The sequence below is a fragment of the Henckelia pumila genome, chromosome 2 (genome assembly GCF_033568475.1).
Source record: "Henckelia pumila isolate YLH828 chromosome 2, ASM3356847v2, whole genome shotgun sequence".
Taxonomy (NCBI): Eukaryota; Viridiplantae; Streptophyta; class Magnoliopsida; order Lamiales; family Gesneriaceae; genus Henckelia; species Henckelia pumila.
In genome coordinates, this window is record NC_133121.1 from 2248346 (window position 1) to 2267024 (window position 18679).

The 18679-nt window shown below is 34.9% G+C and overlaps 4 protein-coding genes, 1 long non-coding RNA gene and 2 other non-coding genes across 10 annotated transcripts; 3 read left to right on the forward strand and 4 right to left on the reverse strand.

Annotated features, from left to right (window-relative positions):
- Positions 1-68: 68 nt before the first annotated feature.
- LOC140880681 (L-galactose dehydrogenase) lies at positions 69-3531 on the reverse strand. The gene is made up of 5 exons (XM_073285322.1): positions 3271-3531; positions 2728-2956; positions 2206-2505; positions 1626-1754; positions 69-870 (listed from the first exon to the last, which is right to left on the reverse strand). Exons 1-5 carry the CDS (start codon positions 3444-3446, stop codon positions 739-741), a joined length of 966 nt encoding a protein of 321 aa, XP_073141423.1. The 5' UTR covers positions 3447-3531; the 3' UTR covers positions 69-738.
- LOC140885650 (U4 spliceosomal RNA) lies at positions 259-384 on the forward strand. Its single transcript, XR_012151070.1, has one exon. It is a non-coding gene; the product is annotated as a U4 spliceosomal RNA (small nuclear RNA).
- Positions 3532-3675: 144 nt separating the features above from the next.
- TRNAV-AAC (transfer RNA valine (anticodon AAC)) lies at positions 3676-3749 on the forward strand. Its single transcript has one exon. It is a non-coding gene; the product is annotated as a tRNA-Val (tRNA).
- Positions 3750-4063: 314 nt separating this feature from the next.
- Positions 4064-6581, reverse strand: LOC140880775 (malate dehydrogenase, glyoxysomal). The gene is made up of 9 exons (XM_073285524.1): positions 6409-6581; positions 6089-6304; positions 5235-5549; positions 5022-5111; positions 4851-4934; positions 4727-4762; positions 4534-4623; positions 4351-4445; positions 4064-4274 (listed from the first exon to the last, which is right to left on the reverse strand). The coding sequence occupies exons 1-9, from the start codon at positions 6466-6468 to the stop codon at positions 4202-4204; spliced, it is 1059 nt and encodes a 352-aa protein (XP_073141625.1). The 5' UTR covers positions 6469-6581; the 3' UTR covers positions 4064-4201.
- Positions 6582-7160: 579 nt separating this feature from the next.
- On the reverse strand, positions 7161-11025 carry LOC140879934 (uncharacterized). Its single transcript, XM_073283921.1, has 9 exons — positions 10532-11025; positions 10054-10118; positions 9911-9969; positions 8712-9761; positions 8536-8611; positions 8293-8415; positions 8089-8208; positions 7735-7889; positions 7161-7555 (listed from the first exon to the last, which is right to left on the reverse strand). Exons 1-9 carry the CDS (start codon positions 10728-10730, stop codon positions 7303-7305), a joined length of 2100 nt encoding a protein of 699 aa, XP_073140022.1. The 5' UTR covers positions 10731-11025; the 3' UTR covers positions 7161-7302.
- A 952-nt stretch (positions 11026-11977) lies between these two features.
- LOC140879936 (DUF21 domain-containing protein At4g33700-like) lies at positions 11978-17613 on the reverse strand. Of its 4 annotated transcripts, XM_073283924.1 has the most exons (13): positions 16215-16353; positions 15596-15721; positions 15110-15186; positions 14939-15022; positions 14444-14557; positions 14251-14337; positions 13943-14082; positions 13768-13855; positions 13580-13653; positions 12933-13060; positions 12578-12855; positions 12423-12506; positions 11978-12290 (listed from the first exon to the last, which is right to left on the reverse strand). In XM_073283924.1, the coding sequence occupies exons 3-12, from the start codon at positions 15113-15115 to the stop codon at positions 12462-12464; spliced, it is 1044 nt and encodes a 347-aa protein (XP_073140025.1). In that variant the 5' UTR covers positions 15116-15186; positions 15596-15721; positions 16215-16353; the 3' UTR covers positions 11978-12290; positions 12423-12461. The 4 variants fall into 4 exon arrangements, with proteins under 4 accessions (XP_073140025.1, XP_073140023.1, XP_073140026.1 ...); XM_073283922.1 differs by lacking the exon at positions 15596-15721 and having other exon boundaries at positions 16215-17613; XM_073283925.1 differs by lacking the exons at positions 15596-15721; positions 16215-16353 and adding an exon at positions 15508-15546.
- LOC140879937 (uncharacterized) lies at positions 15738-16352 on the forward strand. Its single transcript, XR_012149556.1, has 3 exons — positions 15738-15931; positions 16016-16116; positions 16218-16352. It is a non-coding gene; the product is annotated as an uncharacterized lncRNA (long non-coding RNA).
- Positions 17614-18679: the final 1066 nt, after the last annotated feature.

Here is an 18679-nt window from a genome sequence, read left to right on the forward strand (position 1 = left end):
TATTTGTGTGAAAAGACACTTTTTTTTAGCGTTAAAGAAAAAAAACACTCTTTAAGCTGAAGAATTGTGAACGACATTTTGGTTGGTTAGGTCGCTATTTCATAGCGATACTTGAGAAATATTCGATGACAGAGAAATATTCGATGACAGAAAAACTTGTGTTAACTACAAAATACACATCCAAAAATTTTGATGAACAAAGAATTGGCGAGTACCAACAATTGTGGGCTGACTAGCTCGCAACCCTGATATAAATGTAAATTTGCACTTGGTGCAATGACGTAGCTAGAGAGGTTCTAACCGAGGTGCGTCTATCGCTTGGTGAAAACTATTTTCAAACCCTCAATCCAGGCTTTCGCGAATTTCCGGAAGGGCGGGCTCCCTTGACAAGGGTAAAACTCTATCCTTAAAAAAAACTTGAAAAAAATGTGGAGGCCATCACAAAATCCTTTTGATTAACATCACATGAATCATGAATGTGTTCAGCCTCATATTTCATTCAAAAAGTAATGCTTGTCATAAAGGCTATAACCCACATTTAGTGGACAAGGTTCTGGGAAAATCGTCAAATAAAGATAAGAGACATACAATAAAAGAAACGAATATATCGTTATTTATTCTTTATAAATGGCTCTATCTCAAATTGAACGTACTATTACACAATCAAAAATTTACTAGTCTCAAACACTTGTGTAGAACAACCAACATGAATTATCTGCAAGTGCGCAAGATTGTACGTCAACTTTGGTGAATACCGCTTGGCCATGTCTGATTCTTCACAGGTTTCAGAATCACTTCGATCTCTGATAGAGTTTCTTTGTCTATCCCAACTCTTGCAAGTTCTGCAGCAGCTGCTACATTGTCATCAACCTGGATTTCAAAGAGGGTTGTTCAAAATTGATCGATTATGCATTTCATTCGATTACACAATTAACTCGTTCATGACTCAGATTATATCAATTTATCTGTATTTGGTTTCTAAACCATCGTTAATGTACCATGATTTGACACGTCAATAATATATAATTAATTACGCCTATGTGTAAAAATAGGAACCATTAGATGCATGATTTGGTTGTTACCCATATGCTAGTATCTATCTGCCCGTAAACACCTTGCACTATTCTTTTCTTTCTATATCATACTTCTTCGATCTAATGTCACGCTTATAATTAGTTGGCTAATGCCAAATATCATTACATAACTGGGACTGGCTTATGAGCTCATCCAGCGAATACATCAAGGTTGCGCTTGAATGAGATGATTTGATTGGAAATAAGGATTTGATTTAAAAAGGGATCTGAAGGATGAATTTAAATAACCCCTGTCTTGAGTGTTATTTCAAATTCTTCATAATTATCATTGCATCTACATGAATTAGTGAGGGATAAATTTGAAATCCACCCGACATAAATTTACCCTAGCAATCAAATGAATTTAGAATCCACGGATTGGAATCCATATCTTCAAATCCTTATATCCAAGCCTAAACTAATAGTTCGCAAATAAATAGTGATAAGTGGGGTATGAGGCACATTGAGAAAACGATAGGCGTGTCTTGGTGCAAAGTAGTTGATTTTCGAAGAGATTATAGGACATCTGCAGAAACAAAGAAATGTAACAACCTGTTTGATGGAGTTCATCCCAACCAAGATAGTCGAAATATCTTGATTAGATAAGCTGAATTGCATGGCTGTCTTCGATATATTCTTTCCCTTCTTTTTGCAGTGAGCAGCAGCAGCTTGACAAGCAGCCTGAGGAGATGGCATTGGTTGAAGTAACAGTAAATTTCAGAATTATGAGGTTTAGCAATTAAATTTATTAAAAAATGAAAGGCATTTTTCGTTAATACTGTCTACATGACCTCAACTGATTGATATCGAAAAATTGAACTAGCTGAACTCAAGACTTGATCTTCGTAGTTACTACTTATTCAGGCCGGTCTTTATCTAAAGAATTTTCTTTTCTTTTCTTTTCTTTTCTTTTCAAATCGTCTCAAGTTGGGAGTTACTCAAGCTCAACTCAGTTTGGATCACCCTTGGATCGAGGCTGATCTTGAGCTTGGGTATTGTATTTTCTTTTGAAACCAGATTGTGTAGGGTGTTACTCAAGCTCGGTTTGGCTGAATCACCATAGTCACAAAAAATTATGCAAGCAAGAAAGCTATGAATAATATTCATACTTAACAGAGAATAAGGGACATACCTTGAGTTCAGGGGAGGCAGGATGCCATTCTGGAGGGCCATTTTCGGTCAGAAGACCCATTGCTAGTGGAGAAGCACTTATTACACCAACACCCTTGCTCTTCAAGTAAGGCAGTAGATCTTCTAAAGTAGAATCATTGACACCATAGTGACAATAAGACAGGACTACATCTACAGTTCCTCGTGGCACCCTATCCAGAACATAAGTGAAAATTCCCAGTGGAAGCCCTGTTATACCGATGAATCGGATCTTTCCTGCCTCTTTTAATTTAAGAAGTGCAGGAATTGTCTCATTCACAATCTGTCTCAATGAAAGTTTACCAGATTCTAAAATCAACAGACAAAACAACACCTGGTCCAACAACAGGAGCTATATTTCGAGTATTTTATCTATCAAAATCTGAATTAACTATCAGAAAACAATGTCTTCCTCAGTCCCTCTGTACAATCTAGTGATATCATCATAATACACTACTCTTTAACAAATAGCATGCTACCATAGAAGTGAAACAACAAATAAAACCTGGTCGAGTGAGCCGAATTCTATGTCATGGCATTGCAGAATATCCACATAATCAAGCTGCAACCTTTCCAAGCTCTCATCAATGCTCTTAGTCACTCTTTCAGCACTGAAATCAAAACCTTCAACGTACCTCCCACACTTTGTTGATACAATGTATTCGTTTCTCGGAACTCCCAAAGCTTTTAAAGCTTTCCCTAACATCTTCTCAGATAATGTTCCTCCATAGTACCTACAAATCCAGATCAAAATCAAAACACCCAGAAATTCTTTTCGCCAAAGAAACCGAAATAATTTGCTATGGCAGATGAAAACAGGTGAAAATCACATGTTTCATCTTCCTAGGTGAAAAAAATTTGAAATGAAGAATCCTCTAAATTAACAACTGTCATGGAGAGCCACGATCAGCTGATCCAGCGGGTTAATAAGATCAAAACTTAGCCGTAAATTTTATTTTTTTTCCCCAAAAAATGCAACAACAAACCAATTTTCCTTGGTCCCTCGATCAACCCCAAAATAAAAGCAGAGAAGAAGAGAATATGTTACGGGGAGGTGTCGAAGAAGTTGATTCCGAGGTTGAAAGCTCGACGGACGGTGGCAATGGCGTCGGATTCGGAAACAGGGCCGAAGACATTGCCCAAAGGAGAGGCCCCGAAGCCCACAGAACTGATTTTGAGGCCGGTACTGCCCAGAGGGCGGAGCTCAAGTGGAGTTGCCGCCATCGGAGATTGCTTCACTGTTGAATAACTTGTGGAAGCGTTTCATAAGACGATGGGCTTGTAAGCTGCCACACAAAACATTCAAAGGCGGGGGAGCATGGGCATTTTCGTCCATTTCATTTTTGTTTCAACAATCATTTTGCTCAAATGAAAATAAAAATAATAATATAATAAAAAAGATTTGCTACTTGACTTATGTATATAATGTACATATTCGAGCCATTTAATAAGAGGTTTCGTGGTGTAGTTGGTTATCACGTCAGTCTAACACACTGAAGGTCTCCGGTTCGAGTCCGGGCGAAGCCATCTCATTTTTTATTTTTTTATACTTGTTTTTTGCCCAAATCTAAGTATCTAACCCTTTATTTGCTTTTTATCCCCTGAAAAAATAAAACCCTTTATTTATTTATTTTTATACTTGTTTTTTTGCCCAAATCTAACCCTATATTTGCTTTTTATCCCCTAAAAAAATAAAACCCTTTATTTATTATCCAACAAAGCAAAATGCCACTGCTTTTCTCCGCCCATGAATTTGAAGTTGGTGTTGATGCATTTGATTAATGTAAATGGAGACATAAAGCATGTAACAGAGATTTCTATAGCCTTGTAGAGGCTTAATGAAACTGCAGATATTTATATTACTGCTCTTGTATTTTTGTTGGTACAAGAAGTTGAAGAAGCCAAAAAAAAAAAAACATATTTGTTCTGGTTGTCGATACCAAACATTCATTCTTATATATATATATATATATATATTTTCAATTCCTAATGAAGGAAGCCCCTTTCTGAATACTTCCTTCCAGCTCCTTCTTCGCTTTCTCCAATCCAGCCCTGTCAACAATCGCTAACCTGTTAAGGCCCGACTATATGCAATGACAAATAGTGTGATAATATGCAGTGAACGTACCTCTCATACTCGTTTAAAAGCCCGAGTTGGTACACCTCTTCAGCTCCTCCACGTCCAAGTCGTACTTTCGAGGCAAAGAAGGGGAGTTCAGTGACCTGTTGTTATCATTCAACCATACGTTACCGCACACCTCATGAGTCCTTAGTAGAATATGTAGGCAGTTTGCTGAGGACGAGATCATACCTGTGAAGCCACAAAAGAACATTCAATGATGCCAGCATCCCCTCGTAAGCCACGGAGGCATGCATCTGCAAATTTTACTGCTGCGTATGCCTGCAAATTTAACTTATACATGTTGTCTCCTCGCTAGAAAAGTATTTACACCTTAATATTTTTGGTAAGCGCAAGAAGATGATTGGAGATGGGAGTTACAGACCATTGATAGTGTTGCAGATCCAGCACCTGCTTTTGCCTGCAAATTTTAGAACAATATTCTGTATCTTTAACAAATTTAATTCATGTGCGATATGAAACATTCACTGGATATGAACTGACAAGACCTGAACAACTTCCGTTCCACCATCCTGAATACGCTTGGTTAGATACTCAGTTTCCTCAGGTGTAAAGGAACAAGGAGGTTTTACCTGCAGAGAATAATACCAAGATGCTTTTCTCTTTTAACTCCACATACAAGAAATGCTCATGAAAAGGTCGAAAAAGGAAATCTTCACCTGTGAGAGAAGTGGTAAAATTGTCACCCCTGCATGACCTCCAACCACAGGAACACTAACCTCTCTCGGATCAAGTCCCAGAACTTCAGCCTTTATAAACATGAAAATAACTGACTTAATCAAAATAAATTCCAATAAAATTTTTATGTTTTATCCCATGTTGGCACAAGAAACACTGAAAAAAAAAATATATGAATACTTGTTTAAACATACCACAAAAGTATTGGCCCTCACAACATCAAGCATGGTAACTCCCAGAAGCTTTTTTGGGTCATATGTGCCTGCTTTCTTGAAAACTTCGGCTGCAATAGGAACCGTAGAGTTCACTGGATTACTGATCAAATTGACTATAGCATTTGGGCAACTTTTTGCAATGCCTTCACATAAGGTTTTGACAATCCCTGCATTGATTTTGAAAAGGTCATCTCTAGTCATTCCTGGCTTCCTTGGAACCCCAGCAGGAATTATTACAAGGTCCATTCCTGTAAGTGCATTCTCCAGTTGCGGCTGCCCAAGAAAACCCCGCACCTGTTGTACACCACAAAATTTGTCTCGTGTTAGGATTAAATCAGGAACCAAACCAGTCCTCGTGCTATTTCAGAAGTTCTATATAACGTTCACCTATTTAAATTTGACTGTGCTTAGGTATTCCAATGCAACAACATAAAGCTTCTCTCGGGCCTTAATTGTCACAGCTAATCCCATATGTATATCATTCGGACTACCTTAAACTGACATAAACTAAAATATTTGTAAAAAAGGAATACATTTAAGTTGTGCTAATTAGAGATAATTCGACTCAAAACTCAACAAGTGTCCGTATATCTGGAATATCAGCAATCGGAGGTTACTCAGTTCACCTCCTTAGCTTTGGACCGTGCTTAGATATTACGATGGAACTACACAATTTTTTGCCAGACCTTAAACCTTCGCATGCAAATAGCTCAATTTTTAGGCTTTACTCAAAGGGTTTTTGATCAATCTTCATATCCAACAGACAACTGGTTCATTGTCGTTTGATGAACTACAATCTATGTAAAAAAAAGATACAAATTTTAGAAACTTACAACAGCACCAGTGTCCATATGACTGATATCAGCAGTTACACCAGGGGCATTAACAACATCATAAAGATGAAGCACTGAAACCAAAGGATTCATTTTCATCAACATCGCAAGTGGTTGGCCAATGCCTCCAGCGGCACCTAATATAGCCACTTTGAACCCAGGAGCTCCACCTTTTGCCCTGCAATCAGCCTGCCTCAAAATGGGATTCTCCCCCATCTATTCAGCAAACAGAAAAAGGAGAAGAAAAAAAAAGCAAAAAATAAATTCTTAGAGTCGTGATGTCAAAAATCTTGCGTTGATCAGATTCTTGGAGCATAAACCTGGAGATTTGAAGGCTGGAGATGAGCAGAAATCCTTGCGATACGCTGGTTGAATTCCATCTCCCTGCTTCACTGGTTATCCAAATGCCACAGTATAGCAGTGTTTGAAGCAAGAATGCGGTCGTTTATGGATAAATTTGGAGTTGTGAAATGGGGTCCGCAAGAAATTAAAGTGTAAAATTGATTAGGATTTATTTTCCCTTCTTGTTGATATTACAAGGATTTTTGTGAGCCTTATTTCTGTATCCTATGCTTGTGGCCCTGAAAAACCTTGAAGTGCAATTATATTTTTTTTTATTAAACATTTTCAAAAATTGAGCTTTTCTTTTCTTTTTTTTTTGGAAATGTGTACAAGAACAAAATTTGTTAGCTTGTAATTTCAAATAAAATTGTAAACTTGTGCTCAAAATGATATGATATTAATTAATTAATCTTTTCGAGTGCTATTTTAATTATGTCAACTAATAAAATATTTTCTATATAAAAAATCAAGTTTGAGTTCTTAAAAGTTTTTTCTTAGGGTTTTAAAGCTTGTAAAATCTATCCAAACATCAATTAATTAATTATAAAAAAAAATATCATTTAAAATTGATGCAAGATATTACATCCCTTGAAAATAAACCCTTCAAGAGTGCACGATAATTTCTACCTTTACCATCAAAAAATACAAAATTGCAAATATATAGTGTCTTCGTACAAGAGATACTACAATAGTACAATACACCCACCCAGTTCGATACACACTCCAAACATCAATGAGAATAATTCTCCAAATGGATCAACCCATCAAATGATAATAAATAAATAAAATAAAACAAACATATCTAAACACAACAAGAACAATACAAGTAATTCAATAGATGATTGAACAACCAGATAAAAACAGCAATCAAGTTAGAGTTTCCTGGTGCAACCACTCCTTGGTGTATTGGTGCCATGAAAGTTTGGCTGCACAGCAGTCACAGGCCTCCTAGAGGAGGTCGATCGCAATGAGGAATCAACAGTGGGGGAAGAAATGTTGTTCCTAGTTTCTTTCCTGACCCTTCTTAGTTCTGAATGCTTGGGTGAATTTTCGTGTATCACTTCAAGTTTTTTACCAGGAATCAAGAAAGAAGTCACTACTTCCTTCTTTGTTGAAGCAAGCCTCCTGTTAAATTAAGCCAAAATCATTAACTCATCGTCAAACCAACTTTTTGAATTGCACACCTTGTTATTTTCAAAACAAAGGAGGAGTTTACTTCTATTTGTCTGATTAACTAAAACAGAATTCTCACACCTAGGAGTTTACTTCTATTTGTCTGATTAACTAAAACAGAATTCTCACACCTTTGAGGCTGAACAGGAGATGCAATTTTTCTGAACTTCTCCAATCTTTGAGTTGCGCTACTTTTGAGAGGGGAACTAAGCTGTTTTGGTTCTTGGTATGCCGAAAAACGATGGTCCTGTTGTTTTATTGTTGTTGTTGACCTCCCCCTCCCTCTCTGTAAAGTGTTAAAAAAACACCATTATTTTGAGTAACCAAGCAATTTTGAATTTTTAGCACCATTCATCTGAATTTGGTTTACACAACACTCTTGTTTATACCACAATCATGCACTGTGATAACTACATATGTTTATTAGACACGGGCTTTAGAATACTATTACTTCATCGATGGGAATTTAAGGGAAGAAAGTATACTTGATTAACACTCCCTTGCTTCTGCAACTCTCCGCCTAACATGTTTGAATTTGAACTCTCGTTTTGAGATGCCATGTTGGCTCTTCTCTCCAACGTAGCTTCTTTAAGAATTCCCCTCTCCTGTAGTAAAAACTGATTTGAGATTTCTCCACAAAAAGTGCAAGCCTATTGCAAGAGTGAGAGTGGAAGTAGATAGAAGATTACATCCGTTCTTAGTTTAAAAGGTATAGGGTTAGTCGGCTTTGGTTTCTTGAATTTCGGTCCAGGAGCAAGAGCACCAGATAAAATCAAACCCTCCTTCAAATTCATATCTTTTGCTTGAGCAACCTGTCATCAATTATAGAAAGCGATATTGTAATTAATAGTAACAAAATTCAATCAAAATGAAAGATGAAATTTGATTTTTTTTTCTTATAAAAAAGATGAAATTAAAGAAAATTAATGAACCTTTTTTATGCCGCCACATTTGTTATGCATGCCAAAGATTTTTCTTCCGTTTTGATTCGTATTATTATCATGCCTTCTGCAAACAATTAAACGCGGATAGGTAAGTTCCACTCGTAAATGACTCCAGAAATTAGTTACTCCAGAAAACACTAAAACAGTTATGCAAAGACACAAACCTGTTCTCATCAGCACCTGCAGCATTTTCTTTGTCATCACAGTCCATATATTCAAGCTCATCTCTCCTTCTTTCAGAAGAATCAGCCTCAATTCTCTGTCGAACAGATTCTACATGACTATCTGCGTTAGTTCGTGAAATTTCATTTAGTCCATTTCCATCATTGATATCATTATCCTCTGTGTTTGTGGCTTGAAAACTTGCACTATCACACCTCCCTTCATTGATATCATTATCCTCTGTGTTTGTGGCTTGAAAACTTGCACTATCACACCTCCCTTCTCCAGTCGAATCATCTGCTAAGACCGAATCTGTATTGTGCAGCAATGGTGGCATAACTGAAGATTCACAACCTTCTTCTTGCATAAAATTTTGAATTTCAAACTCTTTCGCTACTTCTGCTGCCGGTAACATTTTTTCCACGTCGCTACCTTCATTCGATTTTGAACTATCTATAGGATCATCTAGCAACAATTTCTTGGAGACTTGCTCACTTGGTAACTTGCCTTTACTCTTACTTCTGTTCAATCCAACCGATTTAGCTTCGATTGTATCACAAGTTTGAGAATGAAGCAGTTCCCTTTTTTTTCTCGAAGCATCAGTTTCCCAATTACTGGACGATTTACTAGAATAGCCCAGTACGTGTTGCTTTCTCTGATCGGTTATCTCGAGCTTGTCCATTCGTTCACATAACTTTGTCAAGGGTGTGCGCCGTTCCAAAGAAGTTTTGACCTTGATGGTTTTTTTGGGAGAGTGAAAAACCAAAGCCTTTGCTACCATTCTACTTTTTGGCACTTCAATATTTCCTGGTTTAGCATTCTGAACACTTCGAAATGATTTTGGATTCGATAATTTGGTTTTGTTCCTTGGAGTCGTGAGATACTTGGAAGCAATCTGCTTAACCTTAGCCATTGGTGTAACTCCAGGTTCCGAGGGAGGCTTCGTGATCCTTTTCATTTCACCCTCCATCTTCTGAGAAATAGAAGAAATTATTGCTAATCTTGGTTTGGAAGATTTAGGGGGAGCTGACATAGGACATTTTAAGGGTGTTCTGCAACATAAAAATTGAATGGTGTAGAGTCATTATCAAAATATGTGATAAAAAAACTATTACACAAAAATCTCACCTAAAAATTTACACTATTAGACAATAAGCCTTATATTTAATTACTTGAAAGAGACCTAATAATCTCTAAATACCTTGAAGAATTTCCAAGGGCTTTCCTAAGCCGTACATTTGGACTTCTAGCTGCCATTACCTGTATGGATAAATTATGGCATCATAAAGGGTTGAAATTATTCCAAGAACTTTCAACTAACCAGGAAAATCAATTGACACAAACCCTGAGGACAAAGTTCTTGTAGATTGCTTCATGATCCATTTCTTCCTCGTGCTTTTGGTCACATCCTGAAACAATGCTAATCAGTAGGTCTTCAAGAAATTTACTTTTTCAAGAATGGATCTCAATGGCAGAGACAAATTCTTTCCAGCATTTCAATTAGTTAATCAAATGATGCAACATTTATAGAATAAATTTTCATACAAAAGCTCATCCCAATAGATTTTCAACCATGAAATAGTAAAGTTCATTAAACACGTTTTAATTAAAACATGTTCTCTGTATAGTATCTCTCTAATTTTCCACCCTATGCATACCGAGTATCTCAAAAAATTAAGGACTAAAACCGAACTTCAATAAAAATAGGGGAATAATAAAGGAAACAAAAGGAAGAAGCTAAAATTCAAAATAGAGGTAGTTCCAAGTCCAGGGTATACCTAAGTACAGATAGAAAAATCTAGCACAAACACTAAACACTAACCAACACGGAGGCAGAACCAGTATCGGTCGTCTGGATGGAAATGGTCTGGAACAGTGAAATCAACGAACTTCGGCGCCTCCAATTTCTCGTAAAACTCCTCGTCCCCGCCTCCAGCTTCGTCGGCCATCTCTCGATCTTTCCATGAACAAGAAGAAGACGATGATAACAATTTACTGAAAGTTTCTTCAATTTCTGCCATTTTGTATGATATTTGGAGGGGGAAATCTTCCTTTTTGTATGATATTTGGAGGGGGAAATCTTCCTTTAGAGATGGCGTTTATTGAAGTGAAAATTGGAAGAGAGGAGTATTGATGGAGCGTTGTGACCTTCGGTGGCTGAAATTTTGAACATGGATGCTGTCCGTAACTAGCCGTTGGAACCCGTCTTACGTGGACTGTTTTTTAATTTTCTTTTCTTTTTCTTTTTCTTTTTCTTTTTTTTTTAAAAAAATCTCCGCAACTGGAAGTCTAATCGTGGGCTTCGGAGTTGGCCCGTTTACTGCAACAGGCCCACAAATGAGCTACAAGGTCGTCTGGTTCTGGCCTTCTGGGTCACCTCGTCGTCCTCCATCGACACTTATACTCTTGCAATTACGGTAAAACATAAATTTCATTTTGAATATATTATATATGTGCGTGAGCGTTAATTCAATTATCGAATCCATAAATTACAAGGACTGAAATATTGGAACATTATTTATTTATTTATATATAATTGAAAGAATTTATGAAGCAGAATTTGAAGATTTACCTAACATAATTTACTAAACTATTACATTTTATTATCTTTTCCCCCTTTACTCTTTTTTATGTGTATTTCAAAATCTTCAAAACACCTCCGATTAATGTAGTTTTTTTTTTCTAAAAAATATAATAATAATTGTTTACAATTTTTTTTAATTAAAAGATTTTGACTGTTGCAACATAAAACACGTGCGTCAAGATAATAATGTGTATAATATATCCATGACAAATCGACAATTTTTCGACCATGCATAAATATATTTTTAAATACGATTTAAAATATCAAATCATTACCAGTATTTTGTGAAATAAATAAATACAAATATATCAACAAAACAAAGTGTGCAAAAGTACCACAAAGATACATTTATTTATGGTTTTAGGGCCACTTATTTTTTTAAAAAAAAAATATTTTTTACGACATTATGGTAGATTTGTTTGTTCTTTTACGTATGACTCGTACTCACGTTTTTTTTTTAAAATAATGCTACAATACAACGAAATTTGTACATCAATTTATACAACACAAAATTCAAAACAAAAATTTCATTTATCAAAATCTCATATACATATGATATAATAACAAACTTCACAATATAATTGTTTTCAATATTGTTGTACACGATATTTGTTGTACCTCTAGCATTATTCTTCTGAAAAAAAGAAAGAGATGATAACGATTAACCGAAGGAATCCACATAGATTTGTTTTTCCGTTTTTCGAAAACGGAAATTTGTTTGTGTATTCAAGAGGAAAGCAATTACCAAAAGTAGGTTGTTAGTGTTGCACTTGCACACACGCAAAGGTTGCTAATTCAAAATTTTCACTCATCTATTTAAGTCTACAAATTAGTAAATTACAACATCAGCTATTATTATTATTAGAAACAAAATATATCACTCGCAATTTTTCTATTGAATACTGCATCATGTTACATGGAGACAGCGCCATCTGGTCTTCATCATAGCTAACCAAATAGCTTCCTAAAGGAATCTGGTGGGAATTCGGTTTAATGTCTGATTTTACCAAAAACACATTCCCAGCTTAGACTTATGCTATTGCCATCATAACAAGAAACAAGAGTTCTGAAAACTACTTAACCTTGTAAAACAGGCCACAATTTACTGGCACTATGAAATAATACTTACCAGTCTTGTGTTTCACACCAGTAAGCCAGAAACCAAATGTCATGAATCTTCAACATGATAATCAGTTTCATCAAATATCTCTTCCTGCAATTGAAATTACAAAATTAGTGACTTCATAAGTCCGGGTTTTCAAAACAGGGGTTAATCGATTTCACCTGCAAAAGCTCTTCGATGACATCTTCCATGGTTATGATTCCAACTGCTTCCCCTTCTTCAGAGAGCATAGGCAGTGGCATTCCATCTATTTGCAGGATATCAGAGTACATGTTTCTGGTCCATTTTTTGCTCCTAGCCCTAGGAGTACCCTTAAATGAATTGTTCCCTCTGTTTGGGAAACTCTTCCATTTCTGCAGTGGTATTGGGACCTTAGCGTTCTTATTCTCCTTTGAAAGCTTTTCACCATCAATGTCTACCCTCACATCCACGACTGATTCTACATGTAAGCAATTGTATGAAGTGGTAGTTAGATTATGCCCTCTATGTTCTTCCAGTAAACATAAATTAACTTACGATCCATGGGTATTGAGGTAGCAGGCTGGTCCATGGCTTTAGAACTCGGTCTTATCACAACAGCCATATGACTATGGCCCTTCTGGAATTCATTCAAAATGTCGTATAGTGGCATGGTTTCTGGGACCCTGAAACAGTAACAAATTCTCAAGAGTAGTCATCATTTATATCGAAGTTGGAACGGTATATGATCGCCGTAAGGTCTGTTGATATGCAACTTGAAGCACTCGTGTTATATTTTCCAAATACCTCGGCATATGAAGGATCAATGGAGATTAAAACAATCAAGTAATGCATTTGAAAGAACAACGCATGGCAAATTTTTCCCAAAGATATGCCAAAATTAAGCACCGTCTTCTTTTCCATAAGTTGAAACAATAAAAATTTAAAAGAGAGCACACAAGAAAAAGAGAGAAACCCAAAATAGATGTCAGCAATATTTTTCTCTGAATTAGAATGTTTATAATTTGAGTGTTTTTTGCATAGATAAGTGCAGGTATGCATTACATTCAGAGATCATTAAAGAAACAAATGCTTGTCCTAGTTTCCAAAACAAATTTGTTGGAGCATATAATTATTGATTTTCACCGTGTTCAATTTTCAGACCATTCCATGACCAATTACAAAGTTTCAGATCGCCTACAGACCTTGGGATTTTGCGAACAGTGACACTCTTCACTGGGACTTCATCCTCTGCATGAACGGTAAGCAAGTTTTTAGCCTACAGGTCAAACAAGGAAAAGAACAACAATCAGGTAACTATATGCATCAACCGGAACATTAAAAAAACAATCTCGAAGTAGTGGTATAAGTGGTTAGTGAAGATAGTATGTACCAGAACAAGTCCAACAATATTAGTAGGTTGTTCATAGTAGACCGGGATTCGGCTATGTCCTTTTTCCAAAATTTGATTCATCAAGAACCTAAATATCAACAAATAACGAAACTGTTCTTAGTATTACAGACTTGACAGAAATTCAAGTAGCGGAAATATTTGTCAGTGTCAAAACCTATCAAGCTTCGCATTTATATCAATTGCAAAAATATCGGATATCGGGGTCATGGCATCAGCAGCTGTTTTCTCCACGAGTTCCAGTGCCCCTGCAATAATTGTTGTCTCATCGTGTGTAAGTTCTCCACCCTTACCTGCCTGCATGTTCGAACCAAACAAGTCGAATTAGGGCATCAATGCAGGAACGCTAAAGGCCCCAGATCACAAAGTTAAAAAAATAAGTTAAATCATTGATTACCTGAAAGTGGATGCAGTAAAAACGCAAAAAAGAAAAAAAAAAAAACTACAGATTTTTATCACGCATACCTCATTTCCATGTAAATTAACAAGTGTTTTCAATTCAGCGCGTCGAAATAGAGCTTTATTCCCATGGCCCAGCAACAAGTCTAACAACTAGAAAATAGAGAAACATAGTGTAAAAGGTGCTAAATTGCTGAAACAAGTTGACAACATTCTGCAAGCCGGCGAGCATAGAGACAACCTGGATGAAAACATTTACCTTGCTAATTGGATACGCAACTGGAAAACATATCAAGACAAGCAAGCGAACTACTGGAGCAACTGTAGCGCCGATAGCAAGTCCATGTCTAGAGCAAATGGATTGTGGGATAATCTGACGATACAGAAAGAAATAAGTTCTTTTTGCTCAATCTTATCAATCGACTACCAGGTTCCTATGTGATTGAACAATGGAGATAATAAGAATGCACTGATAAAAATCCAGCAATAGATTTAGCAGATTGAAGTTTTTCCCTCATTTTTTAGCAGATCATTTGCTGCCATCCTTGACGTACAGTTATCTCCGCATTAAGAATTGTAAACCCAATCCTTGAGATGACTCATACAAGACCTCAAATCTAGCCTTTAAAGGGAGTGATGAAAAGACAAAATGAAAATGCCACTGCTAAATTTTTCCTCCAGACGGAATCATGGATTGTAATTTTCTCACTGGGATGAAAGGCCTCGGAGCACTTACAGCGAGGAAATTTCTTACCTCGCCAAATAGAAGTATTAAAGTTACAGAAATCAGGATTGCGCCCCAAGCTGAAACCAAGCCATCCAGGAAAATAGGAAGCGCCTAAAAGGCAAAAAAAATCTCAAACATAAAACGATCCAACGCCCCATTAAAATCACATTTGGCTAACAACTCTAAAGCTTTATGTACCTCCATTGCAGCAGCATTGCAGATAAGAAGGGTACAAAGCAATAAATGCTGATTCTTGACAACAGGTAATATTTTTGCTGTAAGAACCGAATGAAACTATGCATCATTACCAAATCACAATGAAGAATCCGAAAGAAAATACAGCATAAAACCAGATGATTAGCAAACTCATTAAATAAATAAGTCAATGCCTGGAAGTGTTTTAAAAAATATTTACATTCTCCCAAAACAAACTTTAAATATATCACATCCCCCGTGATCTCCATGACAATATTTCAAAAGCAATTTTTAACTTCATATTTTCAACATGAATATTATTCTCAATTCTTTTTTAATCATTAACTGAAATATTCTAAAAGTATTATATCAATGCATTCATCATCAATAATAAATATTACAGTGAAAAATGAAAACATCTTTTCGGAAACTAAAATTAAATATACATCATATTCCGTTACAATATTCCAAAACACTACCAAACATTACCTTAACATATAAGCATTCAAAAACTTCCGTCTCTATGTTGATATCACAGTATCACACCATTTAACTCCATCTTAATTTTCGGAAAACCGGCCTACTTCTTGTTGGAAAATCAATTGCTTAAGCAACCTAAACACACACACATCCCTTAGCGGTCAAACATCATTTGCCATTTTTACACCATAAAAGAACCATAAAAAACTACTTTAAAAACAGAGTTACGTGGGGAAAAAACAAAAACAATACAAAACAAAAGCAAAAGCAAATCAAACACCATACACAGAAGTTCAGCAGCGAGTTCTGGAATGGGAATGGTAGCTGACGCAACAACCGAAACAGGTGAAATACTATAACGTCGTTTTTGATTGATATCATGCACATCAAATATTTTCCATTTTAATTATTTTTTCTTAAAAATCAAAGATGGTGGAACATAGCTCGGCGAGGAACCATGCTCACACGTGAATCTACACGCCTCGTTGCAAATTTACAATAATATCGTACACCAAATTCAATCGAACAAGGTAATCACGAAAAGCGCATCGAGCATTAAAAACAAGAAATAAACAGGAATTTTTTACTTTTAAAAAAAAAACAACAACAAAGCTAACAAAAGCGTTACCAGCATGTTTCCTATCCTTCGGAGTTCCAGATTTCTCCAGAACTTCAAGATCAACGAGACTCAACGACATCAACCCCAGAGTGAGCCCGGACATCATCCCCGCAAACAGAACCAGAAAAATTACTATCGCGATATAAACGAAGAAATCCGTGGTACAACATCTATGTTCAACCGCCATTCAATCCAGGAAACACCGCCAACCGCCACCGGCACCTAGCGGCTAGAATTCAGCTGCCTCGAAATGTACAGAAAGAGAATGTGTGAGAATTGGAGGGGTGCAGAGTAGAGAGGCCTTTATAATAGAGACAAGGAAGCGATGACGTGGGAGCGCCAGGAATAAATGGCGAGGTGTTGTTTTCTGGTGAAAGGCGATTTCTGATACGGTTCCAATGTCTACAGTGACGTACTTATCTTTACAAAAGTTTAGCAACACCTATGCTTCTTCCAAAGGTTCAATATTCTAAACTAAAATTTTTTAAGTTTTAGTTAATTTAATTTTTTTTTCAAATACACTTAAACAATTAATTTTCAAGAAAATTAATTTGACTTAGGTAATGTTTGAAAGAGCTTTTAGAAAGTATTTCTCAGTTTTTCGTTAATAAAATTTCATATTTTTGTTAACGAAAAAGCTGAGAAGTGATTCTAAGAAACTCTCCCAAACACTACTTTAATATCATTTATTATAAAATTTCTTCGAATCCCCAATTTATAATGTGATGCTCTAGTTATCTCTTCCCACCGTAGCAATGTTTATTTTTTTTAAGTATTTAAAATTTTAGAATTTGTCTCAACGATTTCACGATAAATTTATCAAATGGGTTCATCCCACTCATATTTATAAGAAAAAAGTATTTTTGAAGTAATGATTTTTTATGAATGTAATTATCATATCATAAAATTAATCCGTGAGTTAGTTTTACTAGAGTTTTTTTAAAAATGTTAGTATTTTTTTAATTTATGGAATTATATCTGATTCTATGATAATTCACATAGAAAATATTATTTTTTGTAGTATTTTGATATTTTCCCAAATCAAAAATCCATATCATGAGGTCGTTTGCTATACCTACTTGGGGTGCTAACACTGTTTTTTTTAATATTATTTTAAAGAAATGATAGCGTTATTACTAATTTAATTTGTTTTTTTAAAATTTCAAATAAGTGATAGAGATATTATTAATTATTTAAAGAAATGATAGACGTACTCATTAATCTAAATTAAGAGCAATAATACGCAGACGTTGGGAGAATGTTCTACAGGTGATGGCCATAACCCTGACACTCTGGCTAAGATTTGAGTTTGATTTATTGATTAAAATAACAAACTAATAAATATATAATAATCTAAGCTAAACTATAAATAGGAAACGGGGTAATGAGATGATAACTTAGATATATGAGGTAATGGGATGATAATTTCAGAATAATGTTAAAGGTATAATAAATATGGTGTATAACGATATTTTCAACAATTATATTGTGATTTTTGCTATATTATTGCGAAATTTTTTATTCAATTTATCGTGAGATTTTTATATATTTATTAAATTTTGTATTATGTTGTAAAATTTGATGTATAAAATTTGTTATACATGTATTATTACTAATAATTTTAAATACACTGTTCTGACACTGTATTTAATGATGAAATATTTATCGATATACATCATGTTTATTGGCTTTTTAAAAACTACCTATATTATTAATATTTACTCTTAATTAGATATCATTGAGATGAAACTTTAAAAGGTAGCTTGTAATTTTTCGTAAATACGAATTGAGCGAAATATTTTGTTATCACGTTTTGAATGTTTATTCACGTTTTATAATTTTTAAATGGATTTTTTATATATTAATTAAAATCAAATGAAATGTATTAAATATATCTTAAAGTATTTAAAATTTCTATTTATTTTTTTGTAATATTTTAAATGATGATTTCATATATTATTTTTAGGGAAGTAAATGCTATCAATGTAATTTCTCAATTATAAAGATAATTAGCTAAAAATGATTATTTGTTACACTTAAATCATCAAGTTTTAAAATCCAAATTAGATAGATATGAACGAACGTTAATATGAACCTTAAAAAAACAGCATGATATTGTTTTTTATATTCCACATGTCACAGCCTGCACGACCTCATTACGTTTTTGCTAAATATTATCCATCCTTCGAATTGTTTGCGTATGATCTAATCTAAATATAAACTATTAAATTCAAAGTTATGTTAAATACATATCGATAATCGATGTCAGCTAAATAGAATATAATCATGGTCCATGAATATAAATATATCCTATAAATTAATATTTTGATTACTTCACATAAAATTGCTAGATATTACATGTTTTGCTTCATTTGATTTTTTTATTTTTTTTATTTTTTTTACTTTGAAATCATTGCAGGGGATCTGGGCTGTTTTTTTTTTTTTTCATTTTTCTAAATTATTATTAATAAAAT